At 47.2% G+C, this 22,196-nt stretch overlaps 1 protein-coding gene across 6 annotated transcripts in view; it reads right to left on the bottom strand.

The window, feature by feature from the left end:
* The window catches only part of UNK (unk zinc finger), a 683,439-nt gene that overhangs the window by 154,102 nt on the left and 507,141 nt on the right, over positions 1 to 22,196 (bottom strand). For all 6 annotated transcript variants that reach the window (XM_085616970.1, XM_085616969.1, XM_085616974.1 and 3 more), the window contains exon 10: positions 2,199 to 2,264. In XM_085616970.1, coding sequence (XP_085473096.1) covers positions 2,199 to 2,264 — 66 coding nt within the window. The remainder of the gene's footprint in view (positions 1 to 2,198; positions 2,265 to 22,196) is intronic.

Genomic DNA, 22,196 nt, shown 5'->3' on the forward strand with positions numbered 1-22,196 from the left:
CTGAATGATCTGCTAGACCCACTTGTCCAATGTTATGGAACGCCAGTGGGGAAGATGATGATAGATTTTCCCACCAACTGGAGTGGTGTGGTTCTACAGAGTCCGACTAGGAGTCCCTGGAGGCTGCGGCTGCCAAGGTTAGGGTGGCTGACGACTTCTGGTTTCCATTCCTAGGCCGGAATGAACCCCATCCACGTCCCTGTCGCAGCTTGAGAAGCCTGCGAAGAACAGTGGCCGGGATAGGGCTGACGCGGCTGGAAACCCCTTCCGTTACGACAAAAGGGGCGAAAGGCAAGACTGGTCGTAGCTCGAGAGTCCTTGAACCTCACTAGGGTCGAATCTGCCTTTTCCCCAAAAAGACGGGTTCCATCAAAGGCCATGTCCATCAGATTTGCCTGGACATCACCCGAAAAGCCAGGTGTGGCATCTCAAGGCCACTGTTGTGGAAATTGATCTGCCCAGCGATTCTGTTGCATCAAGGCCACACCTTATGGTGAATTTTGCTGCATCTCCTTATCCCGAACTGCCTGAGAGAGCAAAGCCAGGGCCTCCTCCTGGACTTGAGGCAGCACTTGCGCAACCGTCTCCCAAAGGGAGTGGGAGAAACGGCCCAATGAGAACTCGGTATTCACCGACCGCAATGCCAGGATGTAGGAAGAAAACATTTTCTTCCCAAATAAATTCAGCCTATTGGATTCCCTATACGGAAGAGCGTAAGGGAACGTGCCCTGTGAGGTGGAGGCCTGCACCATCAAGCTTTCTGGGGTGGAGTGTTGGCTCAAGAACTTTGGTTCTCCCGATGCTGGGCGATGGGGGCGGGCAATTGTCCTATTCACAGGAGCCCTTGTGCTAAGCTTGGATTATGTGCCTAGAAGGACATCAGTAAGCGCTTCATTAAAGGGCAAAAGGGGTTATCTGAGGGGGAAGCACCAGGCTGAATCACTTCAGTCAGGAGATTAGTCCTGACCTCCATTGAGGGCAGCTCCAGTCTAAGGCCTTCAGCTGCCCTCTTAACCACCATGGCATAAGATGCCCTCTCCTCCATAGCCACAGTTGGCGGAGAGAGCATGCCAGTATCTGGAGAAGTGTCCACCCCACTGGCTTCCCCAAGTTCCCCATACCAGTCCAACTGATCTGCAGAGTCATCCTGGTGTTCAAGAGGGTCCAGAGCCCCTCCAATTCCTCTCCTGAGCCTAACACACGCACAAAGTGTTCAAGCGACAACATAGAATTCCTGGGTTCAATCAACGAAATTGGCGTTGAGCGACATCATTCTGACTCCGTGTCATTGGTGATAAGGATGGGGCTGGCATCGGCGGCGCTGCAGGCACAGACTTCGGGTCCGACGCCGGGGGAGGTCGGGGTGGCACGACCAGCATCAACCTAGATCAGTTATCAGATCTCCGAGTCCCTACCAGCACCGTGGCCGGAGCCGACGGCATTGAATAAGAAGGGCCCCTTTCGACCCCGCAGGCCCTGAAGGCTCACCAGAGGGGTCAGTCTTCTCAAATACGTGGCGCGTGGCCTCGTAGAACTGTTTGATCTGAGCGGGAGTTGCTCCGGCTCCTGGAAAAGGAGGAAGGCGAGAAGTCGACCCTGGCACCGGCTCAGAGGTCGAAATAAGAGTAAATTACATATTTAATATGCTTTAACAAGTATTTCCCAACTATAAGGACAATGGTACAAGTCCTCTTGGCTGCTGCTAATACACAGTCTAGATGTGATCACAGTTTTTCAATACTCAAGGTTATATTTTTGTCCTAAAAGCGCTAGGCACTGCTTCTGCTACAGTTCAATGGCACTTAATGTCCCAATGTAGGTCTGAATTGCTGGGACATACAGTTGACAGGTTATAGTACAAACTTGGCTTCTAGAGCAAAGATTAATCTAGACCAGTCTTCAAAAGTACCAAGCATTACCATCAGAAGCTGGAGTTAAATGTACCTAGATGTAGGCAGGATATCTAGAAAGTGGAAGTCTGTTTGAATTGTAGCAGAGCACAGAGTACCTGCTTGGGCAATAGCAGAGGTATATGGAACCATTTATGAGGGACGTGCACTCCTGCAGAAGCCAGCACACCTATCTAAGCCATAGCAAAAGACAACTCAGATTGTAGCAGTGGACAGTGTAACTCAAAATTTAACTATGGAGACCAGATCAAAGATTACGCTTTTCTTTAATAGCAGAGGACATAATACCTGTTTGGGCTGTAAAAGGGGTTGGTCTTGATTTCTGTGCTCCACTGAAAAGGACTTCATCTTTGTCTAAAGTAAAAGCAAACAAATCAGTGAAACCATAAGAAAGAAATCTTTTAAAAATGCTTAACAGACACTTTCTTACCAAAGTAACTTTAGTATGTGTAGTACTTGGTTATACATGTGTTATAAATATATCATTGATAGAATACCAGGTGCAAAGTACTTTAAAAAACACAAAAAAAGGTTGGACATGCACTGGATCAAAGCACCCCTCTCTTTAGTCTCTCTTATTGAGCTAAAGTATAATACCAGGTCAGAGTTGAATGGATTAGAGGGTAGGCTGCTTGGCTAAAGTAACTACAAGACTAAGATACATAAGTTGTTATTGTAAGTAAAAATTACTCAACATAGCAACCTGTATTTTTAGCCTTCTAGTCACACACATGAAAACTCCTAAAGAGGATGGAAGAAAACGAGTTACTTGCCTGTAACTTCAGTTATCCAATATTGGTATCATTCATAGATTCACATGCTTATAATCATCCTCGCTGACGAGGTGGGAGTCTTGCGGTACAATAAAATATATATACATAATAGTCATAAAAAAATTACACAATAGGCTAGTATGTACAATAAAGTTACTACATTAGCCTATCTTAGTCCTTTTGCAAAAAGAACCAAATTTGGGACACAGCCAATCAGGCTGCAGCGCCCTCTTAGAACACTTCACAGAGAGGCAAACCCTCAGATTTTCATAGCACAAGTGACAATAAGTATGTATTAGCAATGAGGTATGCCTCTCCGGGGAGGAGGGTGGGTCGCATGTTAATCTACGAAAGATACCAATACTGGATAACTGAAGTTACAGGTAAGTAACTCGTTTTCTTATCCAGTATTGGGGTATCTTTCATAGATTCACATGCTTAGAATCAGAATAGTTAGCAGTAGAATCGTTAGTTATATAGCGGATGGTGGGTATCATAAGAAATACATAGATACCTCGTAATACCAATACAGTAATTCATAGCAATAAAATAGAAAAGAAACACAATAAATCTTGTATTAGTGAACATGTAATGACATAATCACCTCCTTACAGAGGCTTACCTTATTTAAAGAGGTTTCGTAACACTGCTTGACCAACAGCCGATTCAGCCTATGAAGCCAGATACAGACAGTAATGCAGTGTAAAAGTGTGCACATTTTATCAGGTCGCAGCACGGCAAATCTTCTCCAAAGGTACTCCGGCAAAAAGAGCAGTAGATGAGGACACTGCCCTTGTGGAATGAGCCTTGGGTTTTATAGATAAAGGATGTCCAGCTTTATTTAGAATGGCAGAATTGGATAGTAGATGCAATTCACCTTACAATAGTGGATTTTGTCACAGCTGTTCCTGGCTTTTGACCACCATAAGAAATAAACAATTGATCCGACTTTCTGATGGACACAGTACGTGAAATGTAGAATTTCAGACACCTTTTAACATCCAAGGTAGGTAAAGTCTTTTCAGCAGAGGAAGACAGATTTGGAAAGAAAGAACGCAGTAGAACAGGCTCATTAAGATGGAATGTAGAGGGAACCTTCGTCATAAACGTTGGATTAGTTCTGAGGAGGACATAATCGTTGGTGAATTTCAAATAAGGTTGTTTAGTAGTGAAAGCCTGGATTTCACTGACTCTCCGAGCAGTGGTTAGAGCCACTAGAAGTGCCGTTCTCCAAGAGAGGTACTTGAGTTCACCTTTGTGAACAGGCTCAAATGGATGCTTCATGAGCTGTTGTAACACCAGATTAAGCCTCCATTCTGGAGGAGGAGCTCTGACGGGTGGAAAAGTTCTGAAAAGCCCCTTTAGAAATTGTTTGATCAAGCGATTAGAGCAAAGGGATGAAGCTCCTGCAGAACGTCTGTAGGTCGATATGGCCGCTAAATGTAACTTAACTGATGTAAACATAAGACCAGATCTAGATAGCGAAAGAAGATGAGGCAGAACTTTATCTGGAGAACATCGTAAAGGATGTAAATCCCTGTCACTGCACCAGTCACAGAATCATTTCCATTTCACAGCATACGTCTTTAAAGTAGCTCTTGCCCTAGCAAGAATATCTCTACAATCCTGAGGTAAATCTACCTCCATGAATTCTGTGAATCCAGAAAGCATGCATGAAGATGCAATTGGACTGGACGACGATGAAGAATCTGGCCCTTGCTCATTGATAACAGGGTCGAAACTGCAGGAAGGCGGTATGGTCTGCGTTTGGACAGTAGGAGAAGCTCCGTAAACCAATGCTGACGCGTTCACCGCGGAGCAATGAGAATCATGCAACATGGTTCCATCTTGAGCTTGCGTAGAAGTCTTGGGATCAACGGAAAGGGGGGGAATGCGTAAGCAAAGATCCCTGTCCATCTCATCATGAAGGCGTTCCCCCACGAGCCCTTCTCCGGTTCCCAACTGGCAAAGCATGGGCACTTCCGATTGTTCTTGGAGGCAAAGAGATCCAGATTTGGTTTGCCCCACATCCAAAATTTGTGTTCCACGACTGATTGATCCAACTCCCATTCGTGACAGGACTTCGAAGTCCTGCTCAGAGTGTCCGCTAAAGTGTTGTGAATTCCCGGCAAATGTTCCACCTTGATCGTGATATTGTGAGACAGCAGCCATTCCCAAATGCTTTGGGCTTCTCGAGACAGAATGTGTGAACGGGTACCTCCTTGCTTGTTCAAGTAGTGCATGCAAGTGGTTTTGTCGGTTCTGATAAGAACCGTTGAACCTTGAAGCCTTGGGAGAAAGGACTCCAAAGCCAGGAAAATGTCTCGAAGCTCCAAGAAATTGATATGCATTTTCGCCATCGCAGCGGACCACCTTCCTCTTACGCAAAGATCTTGAAGGTGTGCACCCCACCCTTCTATGGAGGCATCTGTAGTGAGGATGAACTCCGGCATGGAAGGAAGAAAAGTGAGCCCTATTGAGACATTCTTGGAGTGCAGCCACCAAAGCAGGGCTTCTTGCATAACTGGAGTTATTTCCACTAGGTCATCGAACGACCCCGAGATCTGCAGCCACTGACTGTCTAGTTCCTCTTGGATCGACCGCATCCTTAGACGGGTGTGAGGTACCAACAGAATTGCTGAGGATAGTATTCCAAGGAATGATTTGATGATTCTCACAGAAGCAAACCTTCTTCTTTGGAGTTCTGATGCCAGAGAAATCAGACGGGACTGCCTTTCTTTGGACAAGAATGCCTTGTCCTGGATAGTATCCAACACTGCCCCTAGAAATTGAATCCTTTGAGAAGGACAAAGAACTGATTTATGAATGTTCAGGGACAGTCCCAGGGATTGAAATAGTTGGAGGCATGTGGACGTTGCTCGAGAAGCCTGCCGAAAGGAAGGAGCCTTTATTAGCCAATCGTCCAGATTAGGGAATAAGTGTATGCCTTGAAGTCTGAGATGAGCCGCGACTGGGGCCTGGAATTTCGTAAAGACTCTTGGGGCTGAACGTAGGCCGAAGGGGAGGACTTTAAATTGGGAATGAGCACCTGCCACAGTGAAGCGAAGGAATTTCCGATGTTTGGGGTGAATGGGGATGTGGAAGTATGCATCCTGAAGATCCAATGTTGTCATGAAATCTGCATGGTCCACAAGCTGAAGGATTTCTTGAAGCGTGACCATGCGAAAAGATTTCTTTAGAAGATATTTGTTCAGCTTTCTTAAATCCAGGATAAATCTCCATTCCCCTGACTTTTTCTTTATTAGAAAAAAGCGGGAATAAATTACTTTCCCCACCTGAGAGCGAGGCACTCTTTCTATCGCTCCTTTCGAAAGAATGATTTTTGCTTCCTTCTTGAGAAGAGCAAGATGAGGAGGATGTTTCTTTAATGGTGGGTGAGGAGAAGGGATACTGACAAATTTCAGGGTATGCCCAAATTTGAGAATATCCAAGACCCACATGTCTGTGGTTAACTTTTTCCAATTGTTGAGATGTCGGGATACATCCGGAATCCTGTAAATAAGGTGTGGCAGAGCTGCTGCAGGTGCTAACATTTTTTCACTGTTTTCTAGCAGAATCTCTGCCTTGAGACCGTCGTCTTCTATTCTGCTGTCTAAAAGCGGCAGCTGGAGGGTTCCTGTAGGACTGCTGCTATTGATAATTATTTCTTCCCTGATTGCCTTGGTTTTGGTATCTATGATAGCCACCATGAAAGGAATAAGATACTCTGCCCCTATCTCCCCGAAAAGTAGCCGTCCTATATTGTAAGGTACCAATGGCTCTGGCAATGTCAGTATCTTTTTTGATGTCTTGCAAAGCCTCATCTATAGGTTTCCCAAATAACATATCGCCATCGAATGGCATGTCCAAAATCTTTGTTTGGACCTCAGGCCGAAAGATGGTACATTTCAACCATCCCTGACGTCTGAGGACCGCTGCTCCAGCAAGTTGACGAAAGCCCAAGGAAGCTAGGTCCATAGAAATATCAATTATTTCTGATGCAGCCCTTTCGCCTTCAAAAATATTTTTCTTTGCCTCCTGCTTCTTGTCATCAGGTAAGTAATCTAGATATGGACAAATATCCGACCATAGTTGGCGGTCATATCTCCCTAGAATCGCCAGAAAGTTTGCAGAACGAACTGAAGCACCCGCCATGGTGGTAAAACGCTTACCAATATTATCAAGGCGCCTCCCATCTTTATCTGGCGGGGCTGTCACAGGAATGGATGGATTCCGAGACTTACGTTGAGCCGCCTGTGAAATTACAGAGTCTGGTCTAGGATGTCCGGACAGGCAAGCAGGAGCATTATCTGGTGCTCTGTACTTTTAATCGATTCTAGGTAGAATAGCAGGGACTGAAAATGGATTTTTCATTATTTTAGTTCCTTCTTCCCAGAGATGATCTATTATAGGGATAGAACACATGGACTTCCTACTAAAATCGTAAAGGAAACACTGTTTGCTTCACAGATACAGGAAGATGAAACCGGGTTGCTGCCCTCTCCATAATTGCATGAAAACCTCCAATATCTTCAGGAGGGGAATCTACTGCGAAATACACTCACGGAAGGTCTTAAGTCCAAAAATAAAGAACAAAACGCCGCATGATGCTGCATATACCGTGCACACCTCTTCAAAGAATTAGTACATCACTAAGTAAGGAGATTACGAGTCCATCAGCCCACCCTTATTGGCGGAGCTTCGTCATTTGAGACTCTACGGGGTCAAGGTCAGGGCCCACACACTCGAGCCAACCGGCTCTACTGGGTACCCGTCCCAATGATCTCCGAATGGAAAAATCTCCTGCCAAAGTGTGCAATAATATTTAGGAGGATTCAAAAAATTGCAGTGCTATAACGTGATAGTGCTTTAAAAATGACTACGTGGTCAAAAAATATGTTTATTGTGAATTGACCAGGTGTCATATCTAAAAACCAAATTAGTCTGAAAAAAATAAGACTAATTCCTGACTTGGTCTCTTAAGGTCGACATGTTTCAGCCGATATGGTTGTCTAACCCGGCTTTCTTCAGGACCTAATAATGATGGTACTCAAGGCTACCGCAGGAACAATTTGGTAAAATAGTGTACACAAACATTGAATCTCAAATTTTAATCATGATATTATCATCAATATGAGTGTGTGGCCATAGCCACCCTACCAGACTAGCAATGTTTTTGCTTTAGTACTGTCACCTTATCTTCTTTCCCAGCGTTCTGTGGGAGAAAAGCCTCACCTCACCCGGCTGATTGCTCGGTGAAGGAGGCACCGCTCTATCCGTCGAGACCTCGAGCTTGACTACGGGCAGTCTGGGAGGTCACCATCATTATTAGGTCCTGAAGAAAGCCGGGTTAGACAACCATATCGGCTGAAACATGTCGACCTTAAGAGACCAAGTCAGGAATTAGTCTTATTTTTTTCAGACTAATTTGGTTTTTAGATATGACACCTGGTCAATTCACAATAAACATATTTTTTGACCACGTAGTCATTTTTAAAGCACTATCACGTTATAGCACTGCAATTTTTTGAATCCTCCTAAATATTATTGCACACTTTGGCAGGAGATTTTTCCATTCGGGGATCATTGGGACGGGTACCCAGTAGAGCCGGTTGGCTCGAGTGTGTGGGCCCTGACCTTGACCCCGTAGAGTCTCAAATGACGAAGCTCCGCCAATAAGGGTGGGCTGATGGACTCTTAATCTCCTTACTTAGTGATGTACTAATTCTTTGAAGAGGTGTGCACGGTATATGCAGCATCATGCGGCGTTTTGTTCTTTATTTTTGGACTTAAGACCTTCCGTGAGTGTATTTCGGTGTATTCTGGGGATTGAAGGTGCTGTAGTTCTTAAACTAGTTCCCCTAGGACCCTTTTGTAGATTATTGTGAAGGGGAATCTACTGCCTCAGGAACTGGTGAAGATGGCGTAGAAATCAAGTATTCGTCCCATTCATCCACAGTCGTGGGCGAGTTTGGTAATTCCCCATCCTCAGCAACAGTATCGTCATCATCATCCTGGACTAAATGTTGCACCGGTAAAACATCCTGAGGTTCATTGATAGGGGCAGAAGGACCTGCAATCTACAAAACAGGAGGCGTAGTAGGTTGTGTTGGAATAGGCGCTGCTGGTGGAAAGCGTGTATGATAATTCCTTAACATAGCCGTCAGGTCCTGCATCAAGGCAATAGGCATTTGCACCATAGGTTCCTGCTGAAATGAAGTCTCTTGAGGACCTTGCAGAGACTCACAAGGCTCATAGTATTCTTCCTCATCCTCTTCATACTGATATTTAATCTGGAGTTGAGAAGGGTTACGTGCTGGGCTAAAAAGTCCATCATCATCTGACTCCTCCAGATAGTGACTAGGAGGCAAGGGCGAAATATGAGAAACGTCCTGATAATAGTTTCTTGAAGATGGGAACGACGACGATAATTTTGATGTCAAAACTGGTGTGATCTGTAAAGATGTAGGTCTTTTACGCTTCAACGTCCACGATATATACATAGACTGAGTCAGCACCAGCCGAAATAGCCATAACAGAAGCCACCGTCGAAGTTCTCATCAATCACATCGTCGACGGAAAACCCATCGTCGACGATGCTGTCGTCGAAGCCGCTGCTGTCGTTGACGGGAGTAGTATCGTCATCGATGGTGGACTCCTCGACGGGAGTTGAATCGTCGATGACGAGGTAGGCGTCGAAGAGAAATGAGTAGTCGTCGTCGTTGGTGGTGGTATCGTCGGTGGCGACGAAACAGGCAATGATATCATCGTCTATGGTGCAGTCGTCGACGAAGTGATCGTCGACGGGATGTTCTTTGTCGACGACGAGGAAGCACTCACCGTCTGAGGAGATTTCGTCATAGACGGTGCTTTTTTCGACGTCGATGGGATCCTGACAGACTCAGAATGAGTTTTCTGCTGTTTTGACGCAGTTTTCACTGAAATCTTTCCTTTATCTCCAGATTTCACCTCTGAAGCTGTTTCATCTCAGCTTCTCCCACGGTTACAACGAGGTACCAAAGAGGACATGAAAAACCTGTCCCGGCATCAAAGGAGGGAGCCATCACAGACACCTGTCCAGCTGCCCGAGGGGGAGGAATCTGTAAGCAAGGTGCAGGCGGAAAAGAAACACACACACCTTTCATTCACAAATTAAAAAGGGGTCCTGGACAAAATCAAAAGAGCAAAGAAGAAAACGGGAATGAAAGATACGAAATTCATTTCATTTCTGGATCATTGAAGGCGGTGTGTACGGAGCAAACAAAGGCTTGTGCAATAGCAGAACATGACTCTTCCAGAAATCTCAAACTTTCTTACGTTACGTTTTAAAAGCTCCTCCAGTTTTGCATTTTGACCCTGGCTCCTGCAAGTCTTGGTACAGGATGGGGTTGCAAAACAGTATTTGGATGTAAAAAATAGGCCGCATCTACAAATATTCAGCCGAGATGTAAACCGCCCTAGGTGATCACGTTTCCAACTTCCCTCGACTCAGAGCCTTAGAAAGGGTATGCCGGTGGGCAGCGCTAGACAAACATCAAAGTTGTGGGTACTAAAAACGACAAAATAAGCCACACGCATGCGCTCTTCCTAGATTGTGCCTGCTTCGTGCGTGGTCGACGCTAGGTGCTTCACTGGGAGGACAGACGGGAGAGGTGGAGTCCAAAGGAGAATTCCAAAGCCAGCCAATAGCATGCCTCATAGTTAAAGACACTGCTACATCACTGGTTCTCTCTCCAGCAACGTTGTTAGGTTCACCCTCTATGTAAATGAGTACCACTTAGAGTGATTGTATGAAAACCTATGTCCTGTACATGTGGCATGGCTCTGCTGCTGGAAGACCACGGTTGGGCACCAGTGCTTTAGATGAAATCCCCGCAACATTAAAATTACATAATATATTCCCTTATAGGCCCCATGATAACAATTCTCCGCCATGAATGCTTAAAAGGGAGTCCAGCCAAACTTCAAACATCCACACACAGTTCCTAGAAGGCGCATCCGGCCTCTGAGCAGACACTGGGATTCGGGTTCTAAGCCTCAGGCTGGGCCCAGTCTCTGGAAAAGGGTAAGGAATGCGCTGCCAAGTGGAGGTTTCGCTGGACAGGAGTTGGCAGGTTCTCCGCGGGATGCAAGTCAAATCTGCCCATTGTTCCAGGAATGCGGCCACATTGTGTGGTGAGCTGCTGAAAAGAGAAAATAACACTCTGCTATTCTGGGCCGAATCCTAAATCATTTCCAGGCTCCGCCGCTAGCACGTGGAATGCTGTGCCGAAGCCACCGAGTTCCTGCCGCTGACCGAGGCACCCACAGGGGGCCCTGAAGAGGTCGGCGCTATAGTATAGTCTGGGCACCCTACACCCCGCCCCCCTTTGGGAGGGCAGGGACTCCTTTTGGAGTCCCCCCCTACTTCCTGCCTGGTCGTGACGCGAGGGGCGTCACTTCCTGGGCGTCTGGACCTGGGGGAGGGTATATATCCCTCCCCCACCATGTTGGCGACCTCTGCCCTTGGATCGCCTGTAAGATAACCCACCCATTACATAACGGTGTATGTAATAAACCTGCAGCAATTTTACCCAAACAAATATCTGTGTTGTGTGTTTATTCTTGGGAAATGTATACATTGTTGGAGGGGTGTAAAAGGATGCCAATGACGATACTATGCAGTCTGCGTGGATGTTTGTTCAAAAACAGGTATCAGTGCTGGACTGAACTCTCGACTTAAGGCTGGTAGGCACCTCGTGTGATGTGCGACACTTTCAGCAAGCTTTGGATTTCAATTCCATTTCCACCGCTCTTTTGCATGCTGGGAATTGTAGGCACGTACATACAACGTGGGCACCCGAAAAATACAATCCCCAAGACAAAAGAAAAGTTGCTTACAAAGCCAGGATTGGTTGAAGGTGACTTTTGACCTAGAGCTACTCACCAGCCCTGTAAAGCTGCTTTACTTCACTGTCACTGGTGAATGAGCTGGGCGATACCAGCCCCAGATTTGTGGCGCCTCTTGGTTCCCCTTCATTTGTGTTTTCTTGACCCTTGAAATCACTTCCCTCCTGGGTTGCATTTTATAAGGGAAACATGGGAGCACAGGTGCACATTATCCCAGAGAACCTGTGCGTAGTACGGCCGGGACAGCGCCCTGGGAGAAGGAAAAATTGGCATTTGTTGTCAGAGCGGGTGGGGGGCGTTGGGGTGTGACGGCAGGGGCGGTGAAAGCAGGAGGTATGAGGAAGTTGGAAGGAGGGCAGGGGGGTGATGGGGAGCGAACAATTACGAGGAAGTACCTTAAACGCTGATTACAAAGTCTTTAAAGGCACCCAATTGAGACCATTGGAGGAGCGGCTGTTTGGATAACATTAAGTTCGGAGGCTTCCTGCTGCACCCGACGAATATCGGCGCCCCGGGCCTTGACCCAGCTCTCCATGCTCAAGGCCAGCCTTTTGAGCCAGCACTCTCCTGCTAAAACTTATAGTTAAATATTGAATACTGCTGAAAAGGGCTGTACTGTACAGGGGTGCAGGACTAAGTTCCTGCATTTTAAGCTCTACACCAGGGGAGGAAAAGGTGTGTACCTGGCGCCCCTCACCCAAGCCGGCACTTCAACAAATCCAAGAGCAGTAACCTGCCGACGGCCTAATTAGTTCAATGTACAAACATCTGCAGGGATTGTGCACAGCTACTGCGCGCCCTCCAGGTCATGTGTGACCTCCTGCAGCTGTGACCTCAGGCTGTGTAGTCAGCAGAACTTTGCAAGTGAATGGAAAACTGAGAGCCCCGGAGACTGTTTGCTAAAAGCCAGGAGTGGCTGACGGGGTCACGTGACGGGTGCTAGGTTGTTGTGCAGCATGAGGAAGGATTAGTTACTTACCTGTAATCCTAGTTCTCATCCAGGGGTATACTCATCAAAGTCATAATCTATGAATAATCCCCGCCCATGTGCGGGATCCCGGAGCATATAGAAAAAACCATATATATACATATATATGCATATGTGAAAACATACATGCAGCCTAAAATGTTTCAAACATGGTAATGCTGTAAATTACATAGGTTTGCATAGCAGTGCCCCCTAACCCATAAGGAAAAAGGGAAGCACCAAGCCAATTGTAACACAGCACTGCTTTATTGCCATAAAGCAAACTTGTAATTGTAGGCATTCGCCTGTAGGCTGCAGTAGAGTATAAAGAAACAAGAAAAACTGACACCTTGCCTTTAAGGCATTAGAGTAGGGGGACCGTGCCTTTAAGGCCTGCAGGAGACCCCCTGCTCCCATGATGCACTACAGGTGGCAGTTGGGCCAGTTCTTTTTGGCGGTGCATTCGCACCTGTACATATCTGGATTCCAGAAAACAATACCTTAAGGATAACAATGCTCGTCCGGGGTGGTGGGTGGGTCGCTTATGACTTTGATGAGTATACCCCTGGATGAGAACTAGGATTACAGGTAAGTAACTAATCCTTCTCATCCAGGGGATACTCATCAATAGTCATAATCTATGAATAGAGTAGCAAGCCCATACCCAAAGTCTCGCGGACAAGCATCATAGCATTTAAGACTTGCAGTCACATCACATAACATAACCGTCACGCAAACAAGTTCCTCAAAGAAGTCTGCCCCACCTGGGCGTCGGCCTGTGCGTCTGAATCTAGGCAATAATGGCGCGTGAAAGTATGTACTGAGCGCCATGTCGCCGCTTTGCAAATCTCAGACATGGGAACGTTGCGAAGGAGAGCTACAGTCGAAGCCTTCCCTCGAGTAGAGTGTGCCCTAGGTCTACCCTGCAAAACCTTATGGGACAGTTGGTAAGCCAAGGCTATACAGGAGACAATCCATTGCGAAATTGACCTCTTGGAAGCAGCCAGCCCTGTGTTAGTGGGCCCGTAATTAACAAAAAGCCTGTCGGACTTTCTAAGTGAGAGAGTCTTAGCCAGATAAAATTTCAACACCCTCCGGAGATCAAGAGAATGTAAGGCTCTCTCCGGGGGAGTGGTTGGCTGCGGGAAAAAAGTGGGCAACGTGATCACCTGGTTAATCTGGAAGTCCAAGACCACCTTGGGCAGAAAACTCAGATGAGTTCGGAGCACCACTCTATTAGCATGGAAAACCGTGTAAGGTTCCTTGCAGCAGAGGGCCTGAATCTCGCTCACCCTGTGGGCAGAAGTGATGGCCACCAAGAAGGCAGCCTTCCAGGTCAGGTGTTGCATGGATGCCTTATGGATAGGTTCGAAAGGGGACCCCATCAGCTTAGAGAGTACAATGTTGAGTTCCCAGGAGGGAGAAGGAGACCTCACTGGTGGAAATACTTTCTTAAGCCCCTCTAAGAAATCCTTAACCACTGGCATCTGGAAGAATGAGGTCTGGGTAGGAGATTTCCAATAAGCTGTGATCGCAGCTAAATGGACTCTTATGGAAGAATATTTTAACCCAGACTTCGCCAAGTACAGTAAGTAGGGGAGGATAACCTGTTCTTGACCCCGGATCGGATCAAGGGCGTTATCCCTGCACCAAATACAGAATCTCTTCCACTTGAAGCCATAAGACTTCCTGGTAGAGGGTCTTTTCGCTTCACGGAGGATGTTCATACAGTCCGGTGGCAGATCTAAATGTCCATATTGGACGAATTCAGGAGCCATGCTGTCAACCGGAGGGAGGGGAGGTTGGGATGGAACACTCTCCCCTTGTCCTTGGTCAACAAGTCCGGAAGGCAAGGTAACCTCCGGTGTGGCACCTCCGACAGCTGGAGTAGGTCCGGGTACCACCATTGGCGGGGCCACTCCGGGGCTATTAGGATCATCCGAGTCCTGGCCCTGTAGAACTTCTGTATCAGAGCTGGGATGAGGGGGAGAGGAGGAAAAGCTTATAGCAATGTCCTGGACCAGCTGATCAAAAGAGCGTTCCCCTGAGACCCCCGTTGGGAGAACCTGGAGGAGAAGACGGGGCATTTTGTGTTTGTCGCGTCTGCAAAGAGATCGATGTCCGGTACTCCCCACAGCCGGAAGATCTCTTGAGCGATGCCTTCGTTGAGCACCCAGTCGTGCGCTTCGACGAAGTCTCTGCGGAGGCCGTCTGCCTGCACGTTCAGGGTCCCTGGCAGGTGGACGGCGACGATCGACAGGCCTCTCGCCAGAAGCCGTCTCCAGATGGACTGAGCCTCCAGCGACAGCACTCGAGATCTGGTGCCTCCTTGCTTGTTCAGATAGAACATAGTCGTGGTGTTGTCTGTCTGAACCTGCACATGGTTGGTGTGGAGGGATGGGTACAGGGATTTGAGCGCGAGATGAACCGCTCGGAGCTCCAAGAAGTTGATGTGATAACTCTGCTCGATATCGGACCAGAGACCTTGTACTTGAAGCTGGCCCATATGAGCACCTCAGCCCTGCATGGAGGCATCCGTTACCACTGTCTGTGTCGGTGGCGCTTGATGGAAAGGAACGCTGTGAAGTAGATGGGAGCGTTTCATCCACCACCTGATGGAGTCTTTGGCTGCTTGGTGAAGGGAAAGAAGATCGTCCCATCGGCCAGACCTCTGTGACCACTGATCCTCTAGGTCTTGTTGCAGAGGTCGCATGTGAAGACGTGCATTGGGTACAATGTAAATGCACGAAGCCATCGACCCCAGAAGAGAAGACACTTGCCTGGCTGTGGGAAATGCGGTGTTGAGAAGCTTGCGGCATTTCTGAAGCATGGATGATAACCTCTTCTCCGAAGGACACGCGCTTGCCTTTGCGGAGTCCAGAGAGGCGCCCAGGTAGTGAATCCGCTGAGTGGGATTGAGGACAGACTTCTTGTAATTGACCTGTAGACCCAGTGAACGTAGCAGCCGGAGGCAAAATGATAGATGACTCCGGAGACGAGCCGGCGTTGAACTTTTCAGGAGCCAGTCGTCCAGATAAGGGTAGACGAATATCTTCCGCTTGCGGAGGAAGGCAGCCACCACCGCCATACACTTTGAGAATGTTCGTGGAGCGGATTTGAGGCCGAATGGCAGGACTCTGTACTGATAGTGCCGACGAGAGACCTGAAATCTGAGAAATTTTCAATGCTTCGCTGATACAGGGATATGAAAGTAAGCATCCTGAAGGTCGATGGCGCACATCCAGTCCCCCTGGTGGAGATGCGGGAAGATCTGGTGCAGGGCCAGCATTCGGAATTTCTCTTTTCTGACAAATCCGTTCAGGAGCCGGAGATCGAGAATGGGTCTGTACTCCATGACTGCTCCTCGTTTTGGAACTAGAAAATACCGGGAGTACACTCCTTGATTTCTCTGCCCGGGTGGAACTTCCTCTATGGCGTTCTTGGAAAGGAGTGTGGCCACTTCGTCCTGTAAAAGTCGTTTTTGGATTTGAGGGAGTGCCTGCCTCCGTGGTGGTATCTGCGGAGGGGGAGACTTGAACCGCAGCAAGTAGCCATGCTGCACAATATTCAGCACCCATCTGTCTTTTGTAATTGATTCCCACTCTGCCAGGTGAACACTGATACTTCCTCCTACCGGAGTGGCGAACGAGCGCGGAGGAAGTAAGACCTCACTGCTTCGAAGGCTGCTTGGTGGAGGATTGCTGCTGTTTTGCATGTCCCCTCCCTCTGCCGCGGCCCCTTTGCTGGAACTGGGACCTCTGTTGATTTTGGGAGGACCATTGGGGTGTTTGAATGCGCTGATGGAATGCACGTTTGTCGCCCTGACGAAAGCGCTTACGGAACTCCTTCCGCTTTTCCAGCCCCAGAGCCTTAACCGTATCCAACTCCGCCTTCATCTTGCTCATCTGGTCGTCTGCGTGCGCCCCAAACAAAGACGACCCATTAAAGGGGAGATTGAGAATCCTCTTCTGCGCATCCGGCTTGAGGCCCGTTAGCCTCAGCCAGGCCGATCGCCGTGAACAGACGCCCTGCGAGTAGCCATGCGCGGCGAGATCCGAGGCATCAGCAGCCGCGCTGATGATTTGGTTGGCTACCAGCCCACCTTCCTGGAGAATTTCTGTGAAATCCTGCCGGTCCTCTCTCGGCAATTTTTCAGCGAACCTTGTAAGGGAATCCCACAAAGAACGATCATATCGCCCTAGCAGGGCTGAAGCGCTAGCCACCTTCATGTGCGAGGCAGAGGTGCTGCACATTCTTCTGCCGTAAGAGTCCATCAGCTTGCTGGCTTTCTCAGGGGGGAACAGAAGATGACACTGAGGCCGAGTGAGCTTTCATGGCCGCCGCCACGATCACCGAGTCCGCTGGCGGGTCCGCCCTCAAGAACAAGGGATCCTCCGCAGGGGCCTTGTACTTCTTCGCTATTCGGGACGGCACCGCGCCCACCGTAGCCGGAGTAAGGAACGTGGCCATGGCAGGTTCCAACAATCCTGGCACCAAAGGTAGCAGAGGTCTGGGTGCTGACCGGTGGTGCAATGTATCAAAGATGACTGAAGTGGGTGCCAGAGGGGTGTGCAATGTGATGTTCAGTTTTTGCGCACCTCTACCCAGAACGTCGGAGAAAGTGGTGATGTCATCCACCGGGGAAACTCTAGAAGGAGGTGTAGAAGAGAAGGTCGGAGAGTAGTCCCGGACCGAGGACCTTGTAGATGAAGAGCCAGTATACGATTTGCTGCGTCGCCTCTTGTGGGGGCGGTCGCTGTGGTGAGCCCTGGACCGTGACCTTTGCTTTGACGGAGATCTTGGCCATTTGTGCGTGGATCGACGGTCCCTGGAATGAGACCGACGTGGGGGAGGAGGCCTCGGGCTCCCTCGAGGAGACTTACTCCGACGCGGAGAGAAGCGGGATGGAGAATACGTGCGGGAGTATTCCGATCCCGGACTCCTACATGTGCCAGCGCCCACATCGTCCAGCCAGCGAGGTGACAGTCCGAACCTCTCTTGAGCCTTAGGCGACTTCTCCGGAGAGATCTGCACAATGTACAGGCCTGGAGACGATGACCGCTCTTCTGAAGTGACTTGTCTCTCCGCGGGCACTGCGCCTTTATCCTTCGACGTCGACCCCCTCGACGTCGACGACGTTTGCGTCACCATAGGTGCCAAGTGTTGAGTCTGGTGTTCAGACCTCGACGGCGGTCTCGACGCTGAACGCCGACGGCGTTGCGGAGACATAGACGCTGATCGCCTTCGCCCCGGTACCTGACGTCGACCGGAGGACCTCGACGTCGACCTGGTGACTTTGACGGCGACCTCCCTCGACGTCGACTGGGCGACTTAGACGTCGACCTTCTACGACGTCGACCTGGTGACCTCGACGTCGACCTTCCATGGCGCCGAGTGGGGGTTTGTCTGGATGTAGAGCGACCCACTCGCGGCGAAACGTACGTCGCCGCCTCTCTCGACGCCGAACCCCTCGAGGGCGGCGGAGAGTGTCTCGACGTCGACGGAAGCCTCGACGTCGACGGAGACAGTACAGATCTCACCGGACTAGCAGCCTTCGAGCCCGAAGGACTGCGCCTCAACTTACTTTTACGCGGCGGAGAATCTCGACGGTGAGATGACCCTCTTGATGCCGAAGTCGTCCTCTCGTGTGATGACGGTACCTTCGACGTCGACGACGAATGACGTGCAACCTTGGTCTTCCTGGAGTCAGGAGAGTTGGTATGTCGCCGTTTTTGAGCATGGGTAGCTGAAGAAGGTGGTCTAGAAGAAGAATGATCGTCCTCCCGACGGCTTCTTTCCTTCTCCAGCTGGGCATGTAACTTGATGCGCTCTCTGTCCCTCAGAGTGCGCTTGGAGAACTTCTGGCAGTGGGGGCACCGGTCAGGAGTGTGTTTAGATGGCAAACACACGATACACACCGAGTGTGGGTCTGCCAGTGCCATCTTATTTCCACAAGAAGGGCATTTCCTAAATAAAGGAGGCATACTGACTGGAAAAATGTCGAAATTTTACAGTACACCAGTAGAAAATGCCTTCAGGAACCAGAAGCTGTCGAAATTTTTGACAAAAAAATCAAATCTTCAAAACTTTCAGTCAAAGACTGAAGAGCTCAAGTTCCAGGATCCTCACAGAAGGAGCCGGAAAAAAGAACTGGCCCAACTGCCACCTGTAGTGCATCATGGGAGTAGGGGGTCTCCTGCAGGCCTTAAAGGCACGGTCCCCCTACTCTAATGCCTTAAAGGCAAGGTGTCAGTTTTTCTTGTTTCTTTATACTCTACTGCAGCCTACAGGCGAATGCCTACAATTACAAGTTTGCTTTATGGCAATAAAGCAGTGCTGTGTTATAATTGGCTTGGTGCTTCCTTTTTTCCTTATGGGTTAGGGGGCACTGCTATGCAAACCTATGTAATTGAGAGCATTACCATGTTTGAAACATTTTAGGCTGCATGTATAAGTTTTCACATATGCATATATATGTATATATATATGGTTTTTTCTACATGCTCCGGGATCCCGCACATGGGCGGGGATTATTCATAGATTATGACTATTGATGAGTATCCCCTGGATGAGAAGCAATTATACATATATTTACAGTACTGCTGTTTCCTCCGCTTGACGTAAATAACAAACTATGCTGAAAATGCAATAATATTGCCTATGTGTCCTCGTGAAGACTGGATCATAGATCTGTATGAGTGAAATGCCTTGATGTGCATGGATTCATTCGTCCTTCCGTTGCTTCCCTGGGAAATGGATCCAAAAATAAACAATCCCGGGAGTGGTGCGCGCGCGCCACAGGAGACGTGCTTTCAATTATCGCGCCTGTGTCTGCGCACGATAATTGAAACCACACTGCCTATTGGTGTCTATTACACACACCAATATGCCGTGGGCGGAGCAACGCGCCCGCATTTGGTCAATTGCGTGCAGTCTTTTATAAAAAGATGCACACAAAGGCCGATGGGGTAGCACAAAAGGAATCGCACATGCACGAACGTGTGCGATTCCTAGGTCAGTGCTAAATCCCCGTTTTTCACCTACTAAATGTCTCGCTGCGCCTAAAAATCAGTATGGAAATAACAGAGAAACTCAACTAAAGGAGGATCAATACCCATGCTGGCGAGCAGAATCCACAATTTTTGACCTCTTCTCTCGATCCAAGGCCATACCTGGATCCATAAATGATATTTATAAGGTCCCTTGTTTAGCAAAAATGATTGTCCTCCTCCAAACAACGTTGTTTATCTAACTCACCTATGATCTCTACAACAATTCAACAGCTATAATTACTGTAGAAATTATAACTTACACCCTGGTCATGCAGTGTTGCCATCAATTATTTCCTTTCAGATGTCGCATTGATGTTATCAATGATGTAATAGAACATGTCATGGGCGATCTATTATGTGATGCCATAAGCAGGCACGAGTTATAGTCACTTAATTTTAACTGGTGAATCTGTTTTTTGTTGTTGTTTAAAATGCAACATTTTAACAAGCATACTAATCTAATGTCATGGTAACCGTTGTTTTTTTTCCCAAAGAATTTATCAGTATAAAAAAAAAAGCTAAGAAAGATATTATACCACACCTAACTATAACATCACTTTAACCTTTGGCTGTTTTCAGTGAATTTCTAGAGCATTTTAAATAAAGTTATTATGTATCACCATACCTAACAAGTTCTACATCTAAACCTCTGTAGGCGGCCAACCCCCCAACCCCCGCCACGCACGGCCTCTGGCCATGCACTGTGTGGGATTTGGCTCCGTGGACTAAGGCCCCGTTGCAGGCCAACTCCGTGGTGTTGCAGCAACCAAGGCACCGCCTTTTTTTTCTTGCAGTTCTACTGTGAAATGACTTGGGGGCCATGCTGAGTCCCACGGTAGTACTGTGGATAAAAAACAATGTTTAAATTGACCCGTGAGTGTGTCCCTCATAAGGGTCAGGGTACCTCTTCCCCTTATTTTTATTTGTTTTCTATAACACAGGGACCTCCCCAGACCAGGGCCAAAAACTTAATTTTTGAAATATACATATATTCACTGAAAAAACCATAGGTTTCAGGCACGTTATAGTTAGTTGGACATTTCACTCGTACAAAACCATAGAAATTCCGGCGTTATAGTTAGTTCAGCTAACTATAACTCGCGCCCCCGCAATGCACTGCTGATGAACTCACATATTACATCATTCATGACATGGTCAGTGACATCACTGATGACATCTCAAATGACATCACTGATGACATCATCCACGTGAAAATCTGATGCACCTCCTCACACCTGAATATAACCTTTGATACACCCACTCTAAAATACAGACTATCATTTTCGAAAAAATAGACATCAATACCATTTACTAAATGCGCAATGACTGATTCCTAGGTCTACAAAGGTGGGTGTATCAAAGGTTATATTCAGGTGTGAGGAGGTGCATCAGATTTTCACGTGGATGATGTCATCAGTGATGCCATTTGAGATGTCATCAGTGATGTCATCAGTGATGTCACTGACCATGTCATGAATGATGTAATATGTGACGTCATCAGCAGTCGATTGCGGGGGCGCGAGTTATAGTTAGCTGAACTAACTATAACGCCGGAATTTCTAAGGTTTTGTACGAGTGAAATGTCCAACTAACTATAACGTTCCTGAAACACATGTTTTTTTCAGTTCATTTCTATGGTTTTTTAAATGCTAATTTCTAACTATAACGTGCCTGAAACCTTTGGTTTTTCCAGTGAATTTCAAAGGTTTTTTAAATGCTCATTTCTAACAATAACGTGCCTGAAACCTTTGGTTTTTCCAGTGAATTTCAAATGTTTTTTAAATGAAAATTTGTAAGTCTAATGTACCTCAATCCTATGTTTTTTTTATAATATATATATATATATATATATATATATACACACACACACACACACACACGCACACACACACACACACACACACTCACACACATTAAAATAAATTGTGAATAATTCTTAGTTAGGAAAACTATATTCTTTTTTTTTTTTTTAAATACTAAACAGAAGTCGCAAACCCTTCGTACAACCTACATGATGGCTGCCCGCATTCCGGTAGCCATTTTGAAAAGTCGCGCTGTGGTCGCGACTTCGGCGTAATTTGTAAAGTATGAACTATCTTTAAATTAATTATAAATAAAAGTTTTCCTTTAAGTGTTTGTCTAAATTTATTAATAAAAGTATTTTTAAAGTATTATTTTCAATATAATCGACTACAAATTATTCGATTATTATTGGATTCGGAGGTTAGGAGGGATGGCCATTTTGCTCGATCTGTTTTGCAAGATTTTTTGGTCTAGTCAGGTGGACACCCTCCTCCGGGTGTGGTACGGCTTGAGGATTCTATTCAAAAGGTGAGGAATCAACAGGCAGAAGTATCCATCAAAAGAGCAAGTTACTTACCTTCGGTAACGCTTATTCTGGTGGATACTGTATCTGCCTGTGGATTCCTCACTGTCCCACCCGCCTCCCCGTTGTCCACCCGTTTCTACCAAAAAGATGCTTTTACTGTTTGGCATGAATGTTTTTAATATGTCTTAATCATGCCTATGTTTTAATAGTGAGAAATGCTTGATCTGTTGCCATTTCTTTATGCCTTTATTGGTGGTGTGTGATAACTCCTTCGGG

Source organism: Triturus cristatus, chromosome 7 (genome assembly GCF_964204655.1).
Source record: "Triturus cristatus chromosome 7, aTriCri1.1, whole genome shotgun sequence".
Lineage (NCBI taxonomy): Eukaryota > Metazoa > Chordata > Amphibia > Caudata > Salamandridae > Triturus > Triturus cristatus.